The sequence below is a fragment of the Myotis yumanensis genome, unplaced genomic scaffold (assembly GCF_028538775.1).
Source record: "Myotis yumanensis isolate MYYU_CA2020_CCGP unplaced genomic scaffold, mMyoYum1.0.hap1 SCAF_5, whole genome shotgun sequence".
NCBI classification, from domain to species: Eukaryota; Metazoa; Chordata; class Mammalia; order Chiroptera; family Vespertilionidae; genus Myotis; species Myotis yumanensis.
Genome location: NW_027223756.1, coordinates 99,221,293 through 99,239,507, shown reverse-complemented (window position 1 = coordinate 99,239,507; position 18,215 = coordinate 99,221,293). Strand labels below are relative to the sequence as shown.

The following is an 18,215-nucleotide window of genomic DNA, read 5'->3' as shown; positions in this document are numbered from 1 at the left end:
ACAGCTGCGTTCTGACCCGGCAGAGGCTGGCACAGGTGAGTGTGGCTACAGAGGCGGGCCTGGGTGTGCGCTGGGCATGGGCCCCAGGAAGAGTGGCCCAGGACTATCGGGAAGGGGAAGGGTTTGCGCGCTGAGATAATGGTCGGGCAGGGGCCGTGTGATAAGGTTCAGAGGGTGTTGAGAGCAGCGGGGGCGGGGCTGGGACAGTGCCGAGTTGATATCCCACCTCTTCTCTGATAGGCTCGGCCTCCCTCTCCCTAGCTCCCGGGGCTCCCCAGTTCTCCCGGGCCAGGCAGGCACTCGGAGCATTCTTCGATTCCGTGTTCTCCCAGTCCGTCCGGTCTCCTCCCGCAGCCGGGGAGCCAATGGCCGGGCCCCGGAGCATCCTGGAACCGCCGCTGCAGGCGCTGCTGCCACCGATCCTGGTGCTGATGCTGGCGCAGGCGGGCTCGGCTGCTGTGGCAGGCTCGGTGCGCCTGGCGGGCGGCCTCACGCTGGGCGGCCTGTTCCCGGTGCACGCACGGGGTGCGGCGGGCAGGGCGTGTGGGCCGCTGAAGAAGGAGCAGGGCATTCATCGGCTGGAGGCCATGCTGTACGCGCTGGACCGCATCAACGCAGACCCCGAGCTGCTGCCAGGCGTGCGTCTGGGGGCGCGGCTGCTCGACACTTGCTCCCGGGACACGTACGCGCTGGAGCAGGCACTGAGCTTTCTGCAGGCGCTGATCCGCGGCCGCAGCGACGGCGGGGAGGCAGCCGTGCGCTGCCCTGGCGGCGTCCCCCCGCTGCGCGCCGCGCCCCCCGAGCGTGTGGTGGCTGTCGTGGGAGCCTCGGCCAGTTCAGTCTCCATCATGGTCGCCAACGTGCTGCGTCTGTTTGCGGTGAGGGCCGCTGGCCGCGCTCGGTATCCAGCCCCTCCGTCCAATCCTCTCCCTTGGGGTGGCGGAGGTGTAGTCTCCTTGCAGAAGTCACTCCAACTCACAAAGACAAACAACTGCTTCAAAGGAAGCCTGTGGGTCCAGCCAGACATCGCCTGAGCCAGGTCCCCACCACTTCAGCCTCCCTTATCTGCTCTGGCGCCCTCCAGCGGCTGCCTCCCCCACACAGCCCGCTGTGTGAGTAAGGAAACCAACCCCCCTAGCTGACAGCAGGGCGCCCTGGACTTTAGACCCCACTTCGCCGCTGGTGTCCTAGTTTGGGGCATACGCTGCACAACCGCACATGGAGGTCCTGACCCTGGACCCTGGTGGAGAGCTCTGGGTGACAAGGAGCAAGTTTTTCCCGGAATTAGGGCCCTCCTAACGGTGGGGCAAGCCGCACAAGTTCCTGGCTGCTCTGGGGGTGGGTAGGTCTGTAAGGACCTGTACTTTGATCCTCTATTCTGATCATCATTTAAATTCAATTTCAAAATGGCTGTCTCTAAAGGTCTCTTAAGGGGCCCCTGAAAGAGGCCACAGAGGACTCTCCTTTCGTCTGAAGTGCCCTGTCCTGTAGGAGAAGCTTGGGCAGTCCCTGCCCTGCCCTCATCTCTTGCTAACCGTCTTCTGTGGGAGGCAGCACCTTCCTTGCAATCTGAGGGCCAGTGGCTTGGGGAGCCATAGGAATCAGGGATTAGGAGGCCTTTGCAGTAGAGTTGGTGATTTTCTGTACATTCACTTGGGGGTGGGCTTCTGGGACAGTTTTACTGGGGTTCCATAAGGGGGGTTATCTCTGACCTTTTATCTTTCTGAGAAAAGAGGAAGGCTTTGCTCCCATCTGGCTAGGCAGGGGCCCTCTGTTTCTTGAGTTTCTCTGATTCTCCATGGCACTAGGTGGAGGTTTTCTCAGGGACCCTTCCATCATCTGCACCCACTTAATCCCTCATACCTCAGTTTCTGCTGGATGGCAATGTTGGTGCAGAGTATACAGATGCACCTTCTACATGGCACCAAGAGAGGTTGTGTGGCTGCCGAGAGAGAGAGAGAGAGAGAGAGAGAGAGAGAGAGAGTGTTGTGGGGGGGGGCGGTGTCTTTGTCTCACCAGTTCATGTATGTTCACATTTGTGGGCGGGCTCTGTCTCCTTCCCTGCCTGCAGCTCTGGTTTCTGTCTCTCCTTCTAGGTTGGGTGCAGCATCTCAAACTCAAGGGCCTTCAGGGTCCGAGTGAGGACTGTAGCTGAATGAGCAGGACCCTGTGAGCCCAGGGCCCAATGCTGCCAGCTCAGCCCAGAAGTGAGGTGGTGTTGAAACCACAGATTTTAGACACTAGCCCTGAATCAAGTGTCTCTCACCAGCTCTCTTGCCTGTTCTGACCCCTCCTGGGGCTGCCCCCACCCACACAGACCACCTCTTAGTGTGAAGTAGGAAAACTTGTCTCCTCTGGGACTGATAAGGATGTCCTTCTCCAGAGCAGACAGAGCCTGTGCCTAGAGGCGAGATTGGCTGCAGGCTGGGCTTGAGCGCCCACCACTCCTTTGCTCAGACACACCCTGCACAACTGGATGTGGTGGCCCTGCCCACTCCCCTAGACCCTCATACCTCCCCTATTTCATCTGACCTATTCACAAGATGCAGGTCATTCCCCACACCTTCTGCCACTCCCAGTGGTTCTCAGCTCCCTACCCCAAACCTTCTGTGCCCCCACCTGCATCCTGAGCCCTCATTGCCCTCCCTTCCTGCGGTCACTGAACCTCTCTCCACAGCCTAGGTGTTCTTTCCCCCTCCAGATTCCCCAGATCAGCTATGCCTCCACAGCCCCTGAGCTCAGCGACTCCACACGCTACGACTTCTTCTCCCGTGTGGTGCCTCCTGATTCCTACCAGGCCCAGGCCATGGTGGACATCGTGCGGGCATTGGGATGGAACTATGTATCCACGCTGGCCTCCGAGGGCAACTATGGAGAGAGCGGGGTTGAGGCTTTTGTGCAGATCTCCCGAGAGGCAGGTGAGTTGGGACAGGAGAGTCAGAGGCACCAAGGAACCTACAGAGGGGAGAACCAGGGGCTGTGAAATAGGGGCACTGGGGCCATGGTGGGGAGCCTGGATGTGTCTTTTATCAGCACCCCTTTCCTTTGGAGGACTCAGTCCTGCCTCATGGCCTGGCAGGTGGGGTACAGGCTAGGCTTTACCCCTGCAGAACCCTGGCTCAGACTCCTGAGTGATCACACTACAGAGTTATGTACTCTGGCAGCCCCAGTGAGTGGTGGGATGGATGAAAGCTGACTTTGGCATCCTGGACACTCAGGGGGAGTCTGTATTGCCCAGTCCATCAAGATTCCTAGAGAACCAAAGCCAGGAGAATTCAACAAGGTTATCAGACGACTCATGGAGACTCCCAACGCTCGGGGCATCATCATCTTTGCCAACGAGGATGACATCAGGTGGGATGGGTGAAACTTCAGTCACTATTCTTGGGATACTCTCCTTGAAGGCCCTACCTCGTCTTCTCACTCATCCCCACATGCACATCCTCTCTTCCTCCCTTTCCTTCTTTCTTGTGTCCCCCACCCTTCCCACCTCCCACTCCGCCCCCTACCCCCCCACCTCCACACACACACACACACACACACACACACTTTTCCTGCTGCAATCTCTGCCTGGTGTGCTCTAAGTGGAGATGCTCTAAGTCTAGCCAGGAAAACACACAAGAATACATGCCTGTTTTTATAATTCATAGTGGGGAAACCTGTGGGCAGATCTAAGTGCAGAAAATGAGCGAAAGGGTAGGAGCCCTGGGGCAGGGCCAGCAGGAAGCTCTGTAAGAGAAAGGTGGCCCTACTTCCAGGCAGTGTGAAGTGCATTATAGTGCATGGAGCAAGAGGGCAAGCCCGGACCAGGGCCTGGTTGGACCCCTGACCACCTCAGAAGCCCAGGGCAAGTGTTCTAAACACTCTATACTCCATTTTTCCTGATCAATGAGGATCTGATGAGTGATGTGGAATGGGATAGATGGAGAGAGAAGAATGAGAACTGACTAGAGGTAAGTTGAAGGAAGATCTCAGGACTTTATTCACCCTCAGCCCTGTTTGTACCAGGAGGGTCCTCGAGGCTGCACGCCAGGCCAACCTGACTGGCCATTTCCTGTGGGTTGGCTCAGACAGCTGGGGAGCCAAGATCTCACCCATCCTGAACCTGGAGGACGTGGCAGTAGGGGCTATCACTATCCTACCCAAAAGAGCTTCCATTGATGGTGAGTGTAGGGATGACCTCCTCCACTTTGTCCCCTACCCCCACCCCATCCTTTTTCACCATCCCTCTGGATGCACTCATTTACCCCATTGGTAAAATATACTGTGATCCAGGTCCCTTCTAAGATTCCCAAGTTCTATGATTCTGAGATTCTGTAAATACATCCCTCAAAGTAGTGTTTGAATGAGTTAGCAAATGAGGAAAAGCACAGCCAACATACAGGGTAAAAAAATTGTTTTTTAGTTTGTGCTTTTTGTTTTGTTTTATTTTTTAATTCAACACCTGTATTCCTCATTCTGTCGAAGGCATTATGATTTTAGGGTGAAGGTGGGAGAGAAACCAAGGAGATGGGACTTACTGTCCTATTGCTCAAAGTAATGAGGCCGCCCCTCCCTTTTTCCTTCCCACTATCCCATCTGTGAATATCTGGAAGAATCTAGCAGGGATGTCCACTTTACAACAGTATTGCTCATTTTCCCAAAGGCTGAATGAACTGCAGATAACTTGATGAGGGACTTCAGGGCTATATGTAAACTGTGGACCCTCATAACACTGAGCCCTGCCTCCCACACTAATACCTCTTGGGGTATACATCCACCCTTACATCCTTTCGCAGGCTTTTTTTAGAATGCATTCAGTTGCAAGTGGCAAACTAGACTGAGAATAGTCTCAGCAATGAAAGCATTTCATCACAAGACTTCAGGTTTGGGGCAGTGAGTCAATGATGTTCTCAAAGCCCTGAGCTCTGTCCTCCCTTCTGTTTCACCACTCTCTGTGGTTGCTGAGTCTTCATGCTTGTGGCATCATATTTACAAAGTGGCTGCTGAAGCTCCATCCACTACATGTTCACAGCAGCATCCTAACCAGGAAAGAATGTGCAGCATAAAAGTATTTCATGTAGTGAGGCTCAGGTTTACATCAGGATGCAAACATCAGAAAATACCAAGGAGTCCCCAGATGTCTTTGAACTCACAGGCCAGAAGTTGGTTCAATGGCGATTCCTAGCTGCAAAGTGAGCAATTGGTGAAGGGACACAGGATGACTGTGGCGGGCTATGGTTACCACCCTTCTCCCCCTCCCTCTCAGGATTTGACCAGTACTTCATGACACGCTCCCTGGAGAACAACCGCCGGAACATCTGGTTTGCAGAGTTCTGGGAAGAGAATTTTAACTGCAAACTGACCAGCTCAGGTACCCAGTCAGACAAATCCACCCGCAAATGCACAGGTGAGAGGGTGGCAAGGAAGGTGATGGAAAAGGTGGGAGGCCAGTTTAGGTATCTGGGGGCCAGGCGCATTTCCTCTGGGCATCCCTAGGACAGGTGAGGAACGCATCGGCCGGGACTCTACCTACGAACAGGAGGGGAAGGTGCAGTTTGTGATCGACGCAGTGTACGCCATTGCCCATGCCCTACACAGCATGCACCAGGCGCTCTGTCCTGGGCATACAGGCCTGTGCCCAGCAATGGAGCCCACCGATGGGCGGACACTGTTGCAGTATATTCGGGCAGTCCGCTTCAATGGTGAGTGGATGCCAGAACTCCTATGTGAGAGAGGGGAAGTCCCCTGAGATGGATTTCTCTGTGGGACCTGGATGAGTGGGGAGCTAAGGGATGGGAGAGGCAGTATGGTATAGGGAGCACCTGCACCTGTGAGCTGGGGACTTGAGCCAAGTTATGAGGACCACTTTTTAACACTCCTCCTTTCTCAGGCTTCAGCACCCCCTTTCCCAACTTGAAAAATGCTGGTGTTGGTGAATTTCTCTGTGACTCCTTCTGCCTGAAACCCTCAGCAGGTCACACACAACTCTCCCCTTCACTGCACAGAGCTTGAAGGAATCTGGTCTCTCAGGGCACAGTGCATACAGTGAAGAGGCACTGCCTATGACACGGACATGCTGTTCACTGTGAGTCTCGAGCTTCCAAATGCTGCCCCAATTAGCTCCTGCACTGCCTGAGCACTGGGTACCAATCTGATGTGTCCCCTTGTACCAGCAGAGGGCCTGGCACATGGTCGGGGCTCTGAAAAGGCCCAATGGACTTGGCTGTGCTTGTGGTTTGTGGGGAGAGATACAATTCTTGTACAATAACTGTCCTTTAGAAAATTAAAACTCTTCGTCCACCAAATATTGAGCGCCTTCTCTTTGCCAAGCTCTCTGCTAAATAGCACAGCTGAATTTCACTCCAGACCAACTTTACAAGCTAACAGAACAAGCCTCTAAAAGAATTAAAGCTGGCCAAATTAGTACAAATTTTATGTCAACACTCAGACCTTTATTCAAGTCTGAACTCATCCTTTCACCTGTACAGTTAAGATTTCTATTTTCTTTTATAATTGTGGTAACATACATATAGCTTAATATAGTATATTTACCATCTTAACTACTTTTAAGTGTACAGTGTAGTCATGTACATTGTTATGCAACCAATCTCCAAAACTCTTTTCATTTTGCAAAACTGAAACTGTTATCCTGGTTAAACAACTTTCCAGTCCCCCCTCCCATGGCAACCACCATTCTACTTTCTGTTTCTATTAATTTGACTGTTCTAAATACCTCATATGGGTGGAATCATGCAGGATTTGTCTTTTTGTGACTGGCTTATTTCACTTAGCACAATGTCCTCAAGGTTCATTCATGTTGTACGTGTGTCTGAATTTCCTTTTTTAAGGCTGACTAATATTCCATTGTATGGATAAACACTTTTTGTTTATCCATTCAACCCCCAATGACACATGGTCGCTTCCACCTTTGGGCTGTTGTGAATAATGCTGCTATGAACATGAGTGTTCAAGTATCTCTTTGAGTTCCTGTGTTTAGCTCCTTTGTGTTTATACCTAGAAGTGGAATTGCTGGGTCATGTGGTAATTCTACCACACTGTTTGAGATCCACCAAACTGTTTTCCACCTGACTGCACAAGGCTCCTACCAGCAACGCATAAGGTTCCAGTTTCTCTGTGTCCTGGCTGATCCTTGGTATTTTCTGATGTTTGGGCAGGAGGTGGTATCTCACTGTGGTTTTGCTTGGCATTTCCCTGATGTTGAGCATCTTTGCGTGTGCGTGTTGAGCTCTTCCTTTATCCTGGCGGGGCCATTTGGCCTCTCCAGGAGGCTGGCTGGGATGGGCTGGAGAACCACTGAGGATGCCAGGCTCTCCCTCCAGGCAGCGCAGGAACCCCAGTGATGTTCAATGAGAATGGGGATGCGCCCGGGAGATATGACATCTTCCAGTACCAGGCGTCCAACGGCAGTGCAGGCAGTGGCGGATATCAGAGCGTGGGCCAGTGGGCGGAGACGCTCAGGCTGGACGTGAGTGACATGCGACCTCGGGGTGTGGGAGGCGGGCCCGCCAGTCCTGGCAGCGGGGGGCAAAGGCCCTGTGTCCCATGTTGCAGATGGACATCCTGCAGTGGTCAGGAGACCCATGGGAAGTGCCGGCATCTCAGTGCAGCCTCCCCTGTAGACCTGGGGAGCGGAAGAAGATGGTGAAGGGCGTGCCCTGCTGTTGGCACTGCGAGGCCTGCGACGGGTACCATTTCCAGGTGGATGAGTTCACCTGCGAGGTCTGCCCAGGGGACATGCGGCCCCTGCACAACCACACGGGCTGCCGCCCCACACCGGTGGTGCGCCTCACCTGGGCCTCTCCCTGGGCCGCCCCGCCGCTCCTCCTGGCGGTGCTGGGCATCACGGCCACCACCGTAGTGGTGGCCACCTTCGTACGGCACAACAACACACCCATCGTCCGCGCCTCAGGCCGAGAGCTCAGCTACGTGCTGCTCACCGGCATCTTCCTCATCTATGGCATCACCTTCCTCATGGTGGCCGAGCCTGGGGCGGCCGTCTGCGCTGCTCGGAGGCTCTTCCTCGGCCTGGGCACTACCCTCAGCTACTCTGCCCTGTTCACCAAGACCAACCGCATCTACCGTATCTTCGAACAGGGGAAGCGCTCTGTCACGCCCCCGCCCTTCATCAGCCCCACCTCGCAGCTGGTCATCACCTTCGGCCTCACCTCCGTGCAGGTTGGTCCCCAGACTCCAGATGGGGAGGCGCTGACCTCTACTCAAAGAGTCACTCTTCTATTTTGGAAAATCATATAGCCTTGGGAGAGAGGGCCCTGCCCTTCTCCTATGAGGAGAACTGTTAAGAGCAGCCATTCCTCCACTTCGTCCTGGAAGGAAAATGGGTTCCCATATAAAAAAAATAAAGCAAAGAAATATCTGATACATTTTCCACAAGCAAAGAATCTGTTTCCATAAAGGGAGTTACTGCTGCCCAGTCCCTGGTGAGAGTCTTGGGGCCCCAGTAATGTACCTAGCTGTGGAGTGGAGCATCTTGTTCCATAAATGGCCATATTTCATGATGTATGGGCAGCAAAAGCAGAGTTCCTTTGGGTCTTTCCACAGCTTTGAAAATGATTCTGTGGCTGGGAAAGCCCTGGATGTTTTCTGTGCAAAGGGTACTAAGAGAAAAGGTACTAAGAGAAAGGTGTATGACATTGTGTGACACTGTAGAGCTAACCCAGTTCTCAGGGCCAGGTGGACAGCATGCTCTCCATTCCAAGTGAGCCCTTCTCCCTACCCAGCCATGCATGTATCATGTTCATCCTACCCACAGGCCTCGGTCCATGCAGTTCACAGCTGGAAGACGCTTCCTGCACATGCAGGGCGTGAGCCTCCTCTACCAGGGAGGGCCAAAATCTCAGTGCCCAGCTCATCCTGAAAAGGCATCTCACTGCCTCTCTGCCTGAAAACCCCATGACACAAGACAGAGATGCTTAGAATACATCAGTGCCCCCAGCTCACCCAGGGGACCCCCACATTATGCCATCATTTCCAGAAACCTTGGACACTTTCAAAGAGGCACACTTTCAGTTTTACTAGGTTATATACCAAAATGATGGATGTCCAATGGTATCTCACTGTTGTTTCAATTTGCCTCACTTCGTTGCTAGTACAATGGCCTTTGCAGTGTCCTCTTGTGTGGTATGCCTATTCCTATGCTTGGTCATTTTCTGTAATTTTGTAGGAGTTAGTTACATGCGTTGGATCCTAATTCTTTATCAATTACAGGGGATGCAAAATCAGTGAGCTACATTTTGCTTGCTACTCCTGCGTATCACAGGTCTTGAGTGTTAGTTACTCATGGGAAACGTTTGTCCCCCACCTGGAGTCTTGCTCTAAGAAAAGCCTCCATGCTGCCTTTTGAACAGTGGATGCCATGACATTTTATTAGTGTCTTGGGAGAATCACAAAAAAGATGTTCCTTCTGGTTGTACAAATTATTATAAAGCATCCCCTCCTCCAGGATCACACAGCCCTGCTCCAGGTACACAGACCTACCTCACCTCCCTATACCCTCCCCCTAAATCAGACACACTTGTGCAGGGAATGAACGTATGGGCAGCCCTTTCAGGGTCCTGACTTTATGCAGGTGTTTTATTTCCTGCTCCCCAGCTGCCCTTAGCTCAAAGTCATATCTCCTGTCATTGAGGAAATTGAAGCTCCATTTCCTCATTGTTAGGACCGGTGTTTTACTCTGATAACCTCCCAGCTGCCCAACATCAACTCCTAACATCCTTACAATTCTCCATTAAGGGCCTCTTCAATTTAGGCTGCATTGTGCATTCACACATTATTTCATTACATCCTGTTCAACAGTTCTCTGGATCTGGAGAAGAAAGGGGGTCCTCAGGAAATAGGTTTGCCATGCTGCTATATAGAAACAAGCTAGTGTTTCAAATTTACAGACTGAAGGTGATACTGCCTACTGGATGGTTGTGAGGAGAGAACATCTCTGCTGGGCCTAGTCCTTAACCAGTGGTACATACACCATTCCCCCTCCAAGCTGGCATCATGTTCTTAAAACAGATTATGATGATTCCCATTCTATAGATAGAGAAGACACTCAGGATCAAAATTCCACAGATTCTGTCTGCAGTTACTGCATCTTGCAGGGATCAGTAAATGACATTGGTAATGGCTGGAATATAGGAAGAGGATGTCCAGGGGCCCCTTACCCAACCAGCCCTGACATTGTTAGCACATACCTCCACTGCAGCCCCTTCTCTCTACTGGACCATGTCACAGGCCTGAGTATTCCCCTCCTGGAAGGCCCTCTTCTCTCCATAGTGGTTCTCTCAGACCCAAGCATCCCCTCCCAGTAGGTCAGGAGCCTCCAGGGGACCCTAACCTGCCAGAGTCCTCAGTAGGTGGCCAGTCTTAGTGTGTCCCTGATATGATGTTGTCTCCTGTAGGTGGTGGGAGTGATGGCATGGCTAGGGGCTCAGCCCCCACACAGCGTGATCGACTATGAGGAGCAGCGGACGGTGGACCCAGAGCAAGCCAGAGGGGTGCTCAAGTGCGACATGTCAGATCTATCTCTCATCGGCTGCCTGGGTTACAGCCTTCTACTCATGGTCACATGCACAGTGTATGCCATCAAGGCCCGTGGTGTGCCTGAGACCTTCAATGAGGCCAAGCCCATTGGCTTCACCATGTACACCACCTGCATCATCTGGCTGGCTTTTGTGCCTATCTTCTTTGGCACTGCGCAGTCAGCTGAAAAGGTAATTTGGGGTCTTTCATTGGTTTCACTACCTCATTTGTTTCCTACCTTCTGTCACAGAAGGAAGGGCTCAATTGTCCCAAGAGCTGGGTTACACATATGAACCCAGTTTGGTTGGTTGATTTATTCCTGTACTTAAATACATGCTCATTTGCTTATCTTTCCAGTTGCCCTCTGCTTGTTCATTCAGCCATTCATTCATCCATACTTCTAACCATTGATTAATCTTTAATTCAATTATTACTTCATATACTTTCTATCTACTGATCCATTGATCTATTTGTTTGATCATTATTCACTCATCTATTCATTTGTATAGAACATTTGTTTATTCATCTATATGTTTGCTCACTTTTACCTTTATTCAATCTCAGTTTGTTCATTCATTTGTACATTTGAAAACATGTCCATTCATTCATTAATATCTTCTAGACCTTTTTAGCCATATGGACCATTTCCCCAGGTGTCACTTTCTGTGAATAAAACTGTCTTCCCTCAGACACTGATCCACTCAGTGCCATGTCACTCACCCTCCATCCTGCCTACACTGGAGCCACACTGTGACTATTCCTTCTTCATGCCACAGGGCCTTTGCTTATGCAGTTGTCCTTTTCTAAGTGCTCATTCCACGGCTATGTGGAGGTGGGGTAAGAGAAAACAGGGCTGAGTCCCACCTGGTCCCTTTTTCCATGTCTCAGATATACATTCAAACCACCACACTGACTGTGTCCCTGAGCCTGAGCGCATCGGTGTCCCTCGGCATGCTCTATGCACCCAAAACCTATGTCATCTTGTTCCACCCGGAGCAGAATGTACAGAAGCGGAAGCGGAGCCTCAAAGCAACCTCCACAGTAGCAGCCCCACCCAAGGGTGAGGACACAGAAGCCCCCAAGTAGTGAGAAGCCTTCTTTTCTTTCCATTGCTTCACAGTGGGAACTGTGAGGAGTCCAGGCATGCAGTGAATCAGAGAAGGGGTTCACGGAGACTATGCCCAACAGGACCTATCTTGAGGCTGGCCTCCAGAAAGACCTGCCCACATGCCAATGTTATCCCTTTTTTTCTGTGCATGTTGGCATATTTCCTCACTGCAGACTAGACTTTCTACCCATGGTGGGAAATGGCCATGGCAAGGCTTCTATTTCTAGAGAGAGACTCAACTTACACTCTCTGGTTTGAAGTTGAGATATCACAATGACTTCCTGGGCTTGGCCATTGTGAGTGATATTCCCACTCCTTCTTCAACCACTAGAACATAGGGACTGGGCCCTGTGTGAGAATGTGCAGGCCCCAGAGTGAAATACTGGGCTGGAGTTGGGGAGGAACAGTTTCCACAAAAGCAGATCTGTGGATCTGTGTACTAGACTGAGCAACCTGGGCTTGGCACAGGCGGATGGAGCCTTGGGTGAGATCCCTGTGAGAGAGGATGGGCCTGCAGGGACAGGGAGGTGAGAAGAGGTACCAGGTGCACCCCACAAAGTTACTTGTGTGAGGGCATTTTCCTTAGAATCTTGTCCCCTGGGATCTGAGGGATGTCACACTCAGAGTACAGTTTTTTTCCTTTCCCATCTGTACTCCCTTAAATGACCTCTAATAGATGCACTTGTGTGATGTGAGTGGTGTGAGAATAAACTAACAAGTATGGCATTTGCCCTCCTCTGATGCCTGAGGGATTGTTTTCAGGAGTTCCAGGGTGGGACTAGTGACAAAAAGAGTTGTGTACATAGTGAAGATTAATTCCAAGTGGATAATGTAGGATGAATATAAAATGCTTCTTTTCCAACACTCACTGGGAAGTCCCCTTTGAAAGGCAAGCATAGGCATGGGGAGGAAGATGCTTGCACTACAGATGCATGGGTGTTTATTTCTCAGTAATTTTTTTAAGGAAAAGCTTGGTTTAAGTGATTTAATTTTATTTCCTTGGGGTAGAATTTAAATTTAAAACTGACTCTTTTTGTTAGTGTGAATTCTCTAGTATCTAATGTCTGGAAATGATCTGAAGATCAACCACACTTCATATGACATAGAGACTATTTCCTATACATACTCTCTGGTGCATATAAGTTTTGACTAGGTGTTTCTGCATTTTTTAAATTAATAGGGTGTCTCCTCAGAGTAACATACAAAGCATACAGATTCTCCTTTCTCACACATGTTGCATTCCCAGGGTTTATTTCTCTGCATTGTTAATTATGAAGTTTTATATATTACTGAATGATTTCCCAAATTTATTATTTCATAGGGCTTCTTCCCTGTGTGGGTTTTCTTTTGTATAATGAATTGTGTTTTCTTGCTGAAGGTTTTTCCATAGTAGTGCTTTTATAGTTTTTTTGTTCTCCTATATGACCTTGTAGAGAGTCAATGAGTTCTGATCTCCAAATGAAGGTCTTCCTGCATGTACTGTTTTCTTGGTGTTTATCCCAGTCTGAATTCTCTAGTGTGCTATAAATCTTGATTTCTAGTTGAAAATTTTTCCACATTTGTTACATTTTTTGTATCAGAGAATGGTTGTCCCCATTCTGAACTCTATGACTCAAGAGTTCAGATGATTTCTTAGTAAAAGCTTTACCACATTTGAAGAAATTCTCCCTATATAGTCTATGATGTGAAGTAGAGTCCTGGCTTCCTGCTGAAAACTTCCATACTCCCCAAATTCATTACTACCTGTCTCTGACATAAATTCCCTGATGCACAGTGAGTTCTGTCTTCTTCTATGCAACCTTCTCACATTAATCCACTGTCCATGATTCAACAGCATGAGCCATTCTGTGTGCAGTGGACATCCTCTATTCCTAAAGGCATTATCATATTTAGTACACTTATGTGGTCCCTTTCTGAATTCTCCAATGTATTCAAAGGTTTGACTTCTGGAAGAGGGCTTTTTCACATTCCATGTCTACATAAGTTCTCACCCTTTGATCATTTCTTTGATGCTCAGTGGAGTTCACAATTCCCTGAAGGTTTTCCCCTATTTACATTGTATGGTGTCCAATCAGTCCATTTGAACTCCTAAATAAAGTTTTTTCAAATTTTTAGAATTTATAAGCATTCTACCTGCATAGTTTCTTTTATGTTGAACAAAAGCTAAGCTATACTTGTAGGCCCTCTCACATTCATTGGCTTCTAATGATTTCTTCCCAGTATGAATTATATGTTCCAGTGGAAATAGGATCTGGATTGAAGACTTTTCTACACTATAATCACAGTATTTCTCTCCAATATGAGTTCTTTGAGAATAAGATTCCTTTTTGACATCAGCTTTTACTCACCTATTTGTAAGGCAATGTTTTTGTGACTTCTATAGGGGGGACATTTTAATACTAATTATATTCTTATGCCTTTTCATTAGTGTGAATCTTTGACATGTTTATTACATTTATTACATTCTGTGTTCTTTAGAAATTTCCCCAAAATTTTTTACACTCATTGCCTCTCACTTTATTCAATGATTCTTATTAAATAAACTAACGGCCCAGAGCATGAAATTCGTGCATGGGGAGGGGGTGTTCCTCAGCCTGGCCTGCACCCTCTCCAATCTAAGAACCCTCAAAGGATGTCCTACTGCTGGTTTACAGGGATCAGGCCTAAACCAGCAGTCAGAAATCCCTCTTGCAATCTGGCACTGCTGGCTCCTAACTGCTCACCTGCCTGCCTGCCTGCCTGATTGCCCCTAACCACTCTGTCTGCTGGCCTGCTTGCCCCCAACTGCCCCCCCTGCCAGCCTCCTTGCCCCCAAATGCCCCCCACCAGCCTGATCACCCCCAACTGCCCCCCCTGCTGGCCTGCTCACTCCAAACTGCCCCCCCCCCCGCTGTCCTGATCACCTCCAACTGACCCCCACTAATGGCCTGCTTGCCCCCAACTGGCCCCCCTGCTGGTCTGCTTACCCCCAATGGCCCCACCCCCCAACAGCCTGATCACCCACAACTGCCCTCCCCTCTTGGCCTTTAACCACCTCTACCTTGGCCCCACCACCATGACTTTGTCCAGAAGAATGCCCGGAAGGTCTCCTGGAAGGTCTCCCAGTCTAATTAGCATATTACCCTTTTATTAGTATAGATAGAGGCCTGGTGCACGGGTGGGGGCCGGCTGGTTTGTCCTGAAGGGTGTCCCAGATCAGGGTGGGGATTCCCTTGGGGCATGGGGCAGCCTGGGCGAGGGGCCTGTGGTGGTTTGCAGACTGGCCACGCCCCCATGTGGTGAGGGTCCCCACTGGGGGGCATGGCCAGCCTGGGTGAGGGGCTGAGGGCTGTTTGCAGGCTGGCCACACCCCATTCAGGGTGGGTGTCCCCACTAGGGTGAGGGGCTGATGGCTGCTTGTAGGCTGGCCAAGCCCCCCAGTGGGGACCCTCACCCCATGGGGGTATGGCCAGCCTGGGTGAGGAGCTGAGGGCCATTTTCAGGCTGGCCACACCCCCTTCAGGGTGGGGGTCCCTGCTGGGGTGCTTGGCCAGTCTGGGTGAGGGGCTGATGGCTGTTTGCCAGCTGGCCACGGCCCCAGGCAACTCAGGCTCCCAGCCCCTCCTTGAGCAGAGGCCATGGCAGCTGGAAGCAGGTATTTGGGATTTATTTATCTTCTATAATTGAAACTTTGTAACCTTGAGTGGAGCCCATGGCCGGCCAGGGCAGGTGGGAAGCTTGGCTTCCTCCATCGCCAGGGGTAACCCAAGCCTCCTGTTCACTCCAGCTCCGTGGCCACCACCATCTTGGTTGGGTTTATTTGCATACTCGCTCCTGATTGGCTTGTGTGCATGGCTTGTGGGCGTGGCTTGTGGGTGTCACAGAGGTACAGTCGATTTGCATGTTTCTCTTTTATTAAATAAGATGTAAATTTCCCCAAAAGTTAGACTTGGGATTTCTGTTGCTTTTTTAAAATATAGTTTCCAATTTGCAAGACTCCTAAAATGGAATAAATGCACAATTCTAAGCAAATCTTTGCACCATCATTTTATAAAATGAAACCTCATCAGGAATATTCTGTTATAGTGACACCTTTGTTTCCAAATATGAAAAATTTCCAAGTGTAAATATTTCCCATCTCTTGGGCTTTGAGAGGGAAACTCTGCTTCAGTATAGACAGAGCAGAGTACTGACAGCGATGACAAATAGATTGGGTGTTTCAGAGATGATCTTTCAACCTGTGGCATAAAGGGAAGGAACCAAAATGGGATAAAGCTCTGAAAGGGAAGTGAGTGAGTGGGATGACTGGATGGAAAAGGAAGACAAGGGTGTAGAGAGATAGATTTGTCAAGGGACTGGATTTGGACATTTTAAGCTTTATTGCTTCATTTATGGATCACCATGGCAGAATACTAACTGGTTATACTGTTTCCTGTATATTTCCCCTCTCATCCTACACACCAATATCAAAATCATCATTGCAGGGCACCAGTTCCCCACATTTAAAGGAACATTGCCCTGTCCCAGCACCTGCATCTGGCTGTGATTTACTCTCATATTTACCTGCAAACTCAGAAACAAATAGCAGGAAGGGTACATCAGTCTAGAGTATTATGGCCCCACATGCTATTCCCTGGTATAATCTGGCAAATTCAGTATCATTAGGTTATTTTACCAGAGCTATTGAATATTGAATTGACTCACAGTATCAATTTCTGAATTCTTTTTCCCATTCTGATTTGCAGACAGGGAAATTTTCCAGGATCCAGAGACTTTGTCTTGCCCCTGATACTGTATACTTTTGTCATTCCGTTTTCACATTATGAAATTGTACAATGTTGAGGTTAAGACTTCTTAAGATCAATTCCAGCTCTGCCACTTGCTATATGGGTGACCTTGGGCAAGATAATTAGCCTCTCTTACAGTTACTGACAGCCAGAGTCTCCTTAATGATCCCCACAGAGATGCCCAAAGCATTGATGCCATTTACCTACAACTGATCCTCCCAGTCCTACCAACCACTGCCACACAGACCGCATTCATTCAGCTAAACTCTCAGCTGATCAATCCCAAGACACCATCTCAGACCCATGGGCTCCCTATTTACTGACTCTCCTCCCCCATGGACTCCTCATTCACTCTTGTTCCAACAAGTATCATTGGAAGTTTCCTCTGTGCTGAGTACCTGGGATACATCAGTCTACACAACAGACAAGAATTGTTTCCTTCACGGGACTTACATCCTAGTGGTGGATACAAACAATAAATAATATATAACACAAAAATACATTACATAGTATGTTAGAAGAGGACAAGTACTGTAGAAAAAGAAAATATTAGAGTTGAATAAAGAAAAAAGGGGAAGGTCAGAGTATATGGGCTGCAATTTTAAATAGAGGAGTTCAGTATAGGTGTATCACTGACAAGGTGGCATTAGGAGGAAGTTGGGAGTGAGCCATGGGGTTATCTGAGGGTAGAGGGCCCAGCAGATGAAGCAGCCAGTGCAGAGGCCCTAGAACAGGGGCATTCCTGGTATATTTGAAGACCCACTAATGAGGTTTGTGTGGTTGGAGTAGGGTGAGGGAAAGAAACCACGTGAGAAAGGGAGACAAGGTGTATCAGTCAAGGTTCTCCACAGAAACAGCACCAACAGGACATATTGGTTTCTCTGGAAACTCCCAATCATACATAGATAGATAGATAGATAGATAGATAGATAGATGATAGATAGATAGATGATAGATAGATAGATAGATAGATAGATCTTCTATCGGATATTATCTATACTAATAATAGCCTAGGGCCATCACGACCTAAATGACTAGATGGACGACCGGTCACCAGGAAGTGCATGGAGCACCTCTTGGTTCCTCCCCGTGGCCCACAGGCGCCTATCACAGCAAGGCTGGTAGCAGGTGGGTGGGCAGGGCAGCAGGGGCAGGGGGCAAGATGGGCGCGGTGAGGTCATTAGCCTCCGGCCTGGGGCCTGGCCGGAGGCCTAATGACCTCGCCGTTGTCGTGGCTGCTGCGGATCAGACCCAGAGAGAGGCCCAGAGAGAGAGGCAGGTCCTGATCACCAGCTGCCGTGGAAGCTGCAGATAAGGCCTGGAGATAGGCCCAGAGAGAGAGATAGCTGTCAGTGGGGCCATTCTGGATTTCCCAGAAAAGCCAATGGCTGCCTAGGAGGCAGAGCTTTTGAGGCTGACTGGCATAGAAACCGACCAATCAGAACCAAATCTGGGTGAACTGCGAGGAGCCAATGGCTGCCTAGGAGGCAGAGCTTTTGACGCTGACTGGCATAGAAACCGACCAGAACCTAATCTGGTGAACTGCAAAGGCAGAATCTAAGGTGGGGGCTGAGGAGGGGTTTTAAGGGCAACAGCTGTTTGGTGTAAGGTGTAAGAAAGCAGTTCAATTTTTTAATAACTGGTTTGGCAGTATAGGGCATGTAGCTGGCTATCAGTCCAGATATAGAGATTATGTATTTTTGTCTGCAAAGAGCATCTCCTCCTGCTGAAAAAGGCTTCCCCCACCCCAATTTAAGCAATCCTATCCTATATAATCTATCTATACTAATAAAAGGATAATATGCTAA

General features: G+C 49.7%; 1 protein-coding gene across 1 annotated transcript; it reads left to right on the top strand.

The window, feature by feature from the left end:
* Positions 1-365: 365 nt before the first annotated feature.
* GRM6 (glutamate metabotropic receptor 6) lies at positions 366-11,650 on the top strand. The gene is made up of 10 exons (XM_070414119.1): positions 366-878; positions 2,702-2,918; positions 3,219-3,354; positions 4,009-4,163; positions 5,249-5,389; positions 5,484-5,684; positions 7,323-7,468; positions 7,555-8,178; positions 10,413-10,724; positions 11,422-11,650. Exons 1-10 carry the CDS (start codon positions 366-368, stop codon positions 11,617-11,619), a joined length of 2,643 nt encoding a protein of 880 aa, XP_070270220.1. The 3' UTR covers positions 11,620-11,650.
* The last annotated feature ends 6,565 nt before the right edge of the window (positions 11,651-18,215 follow it).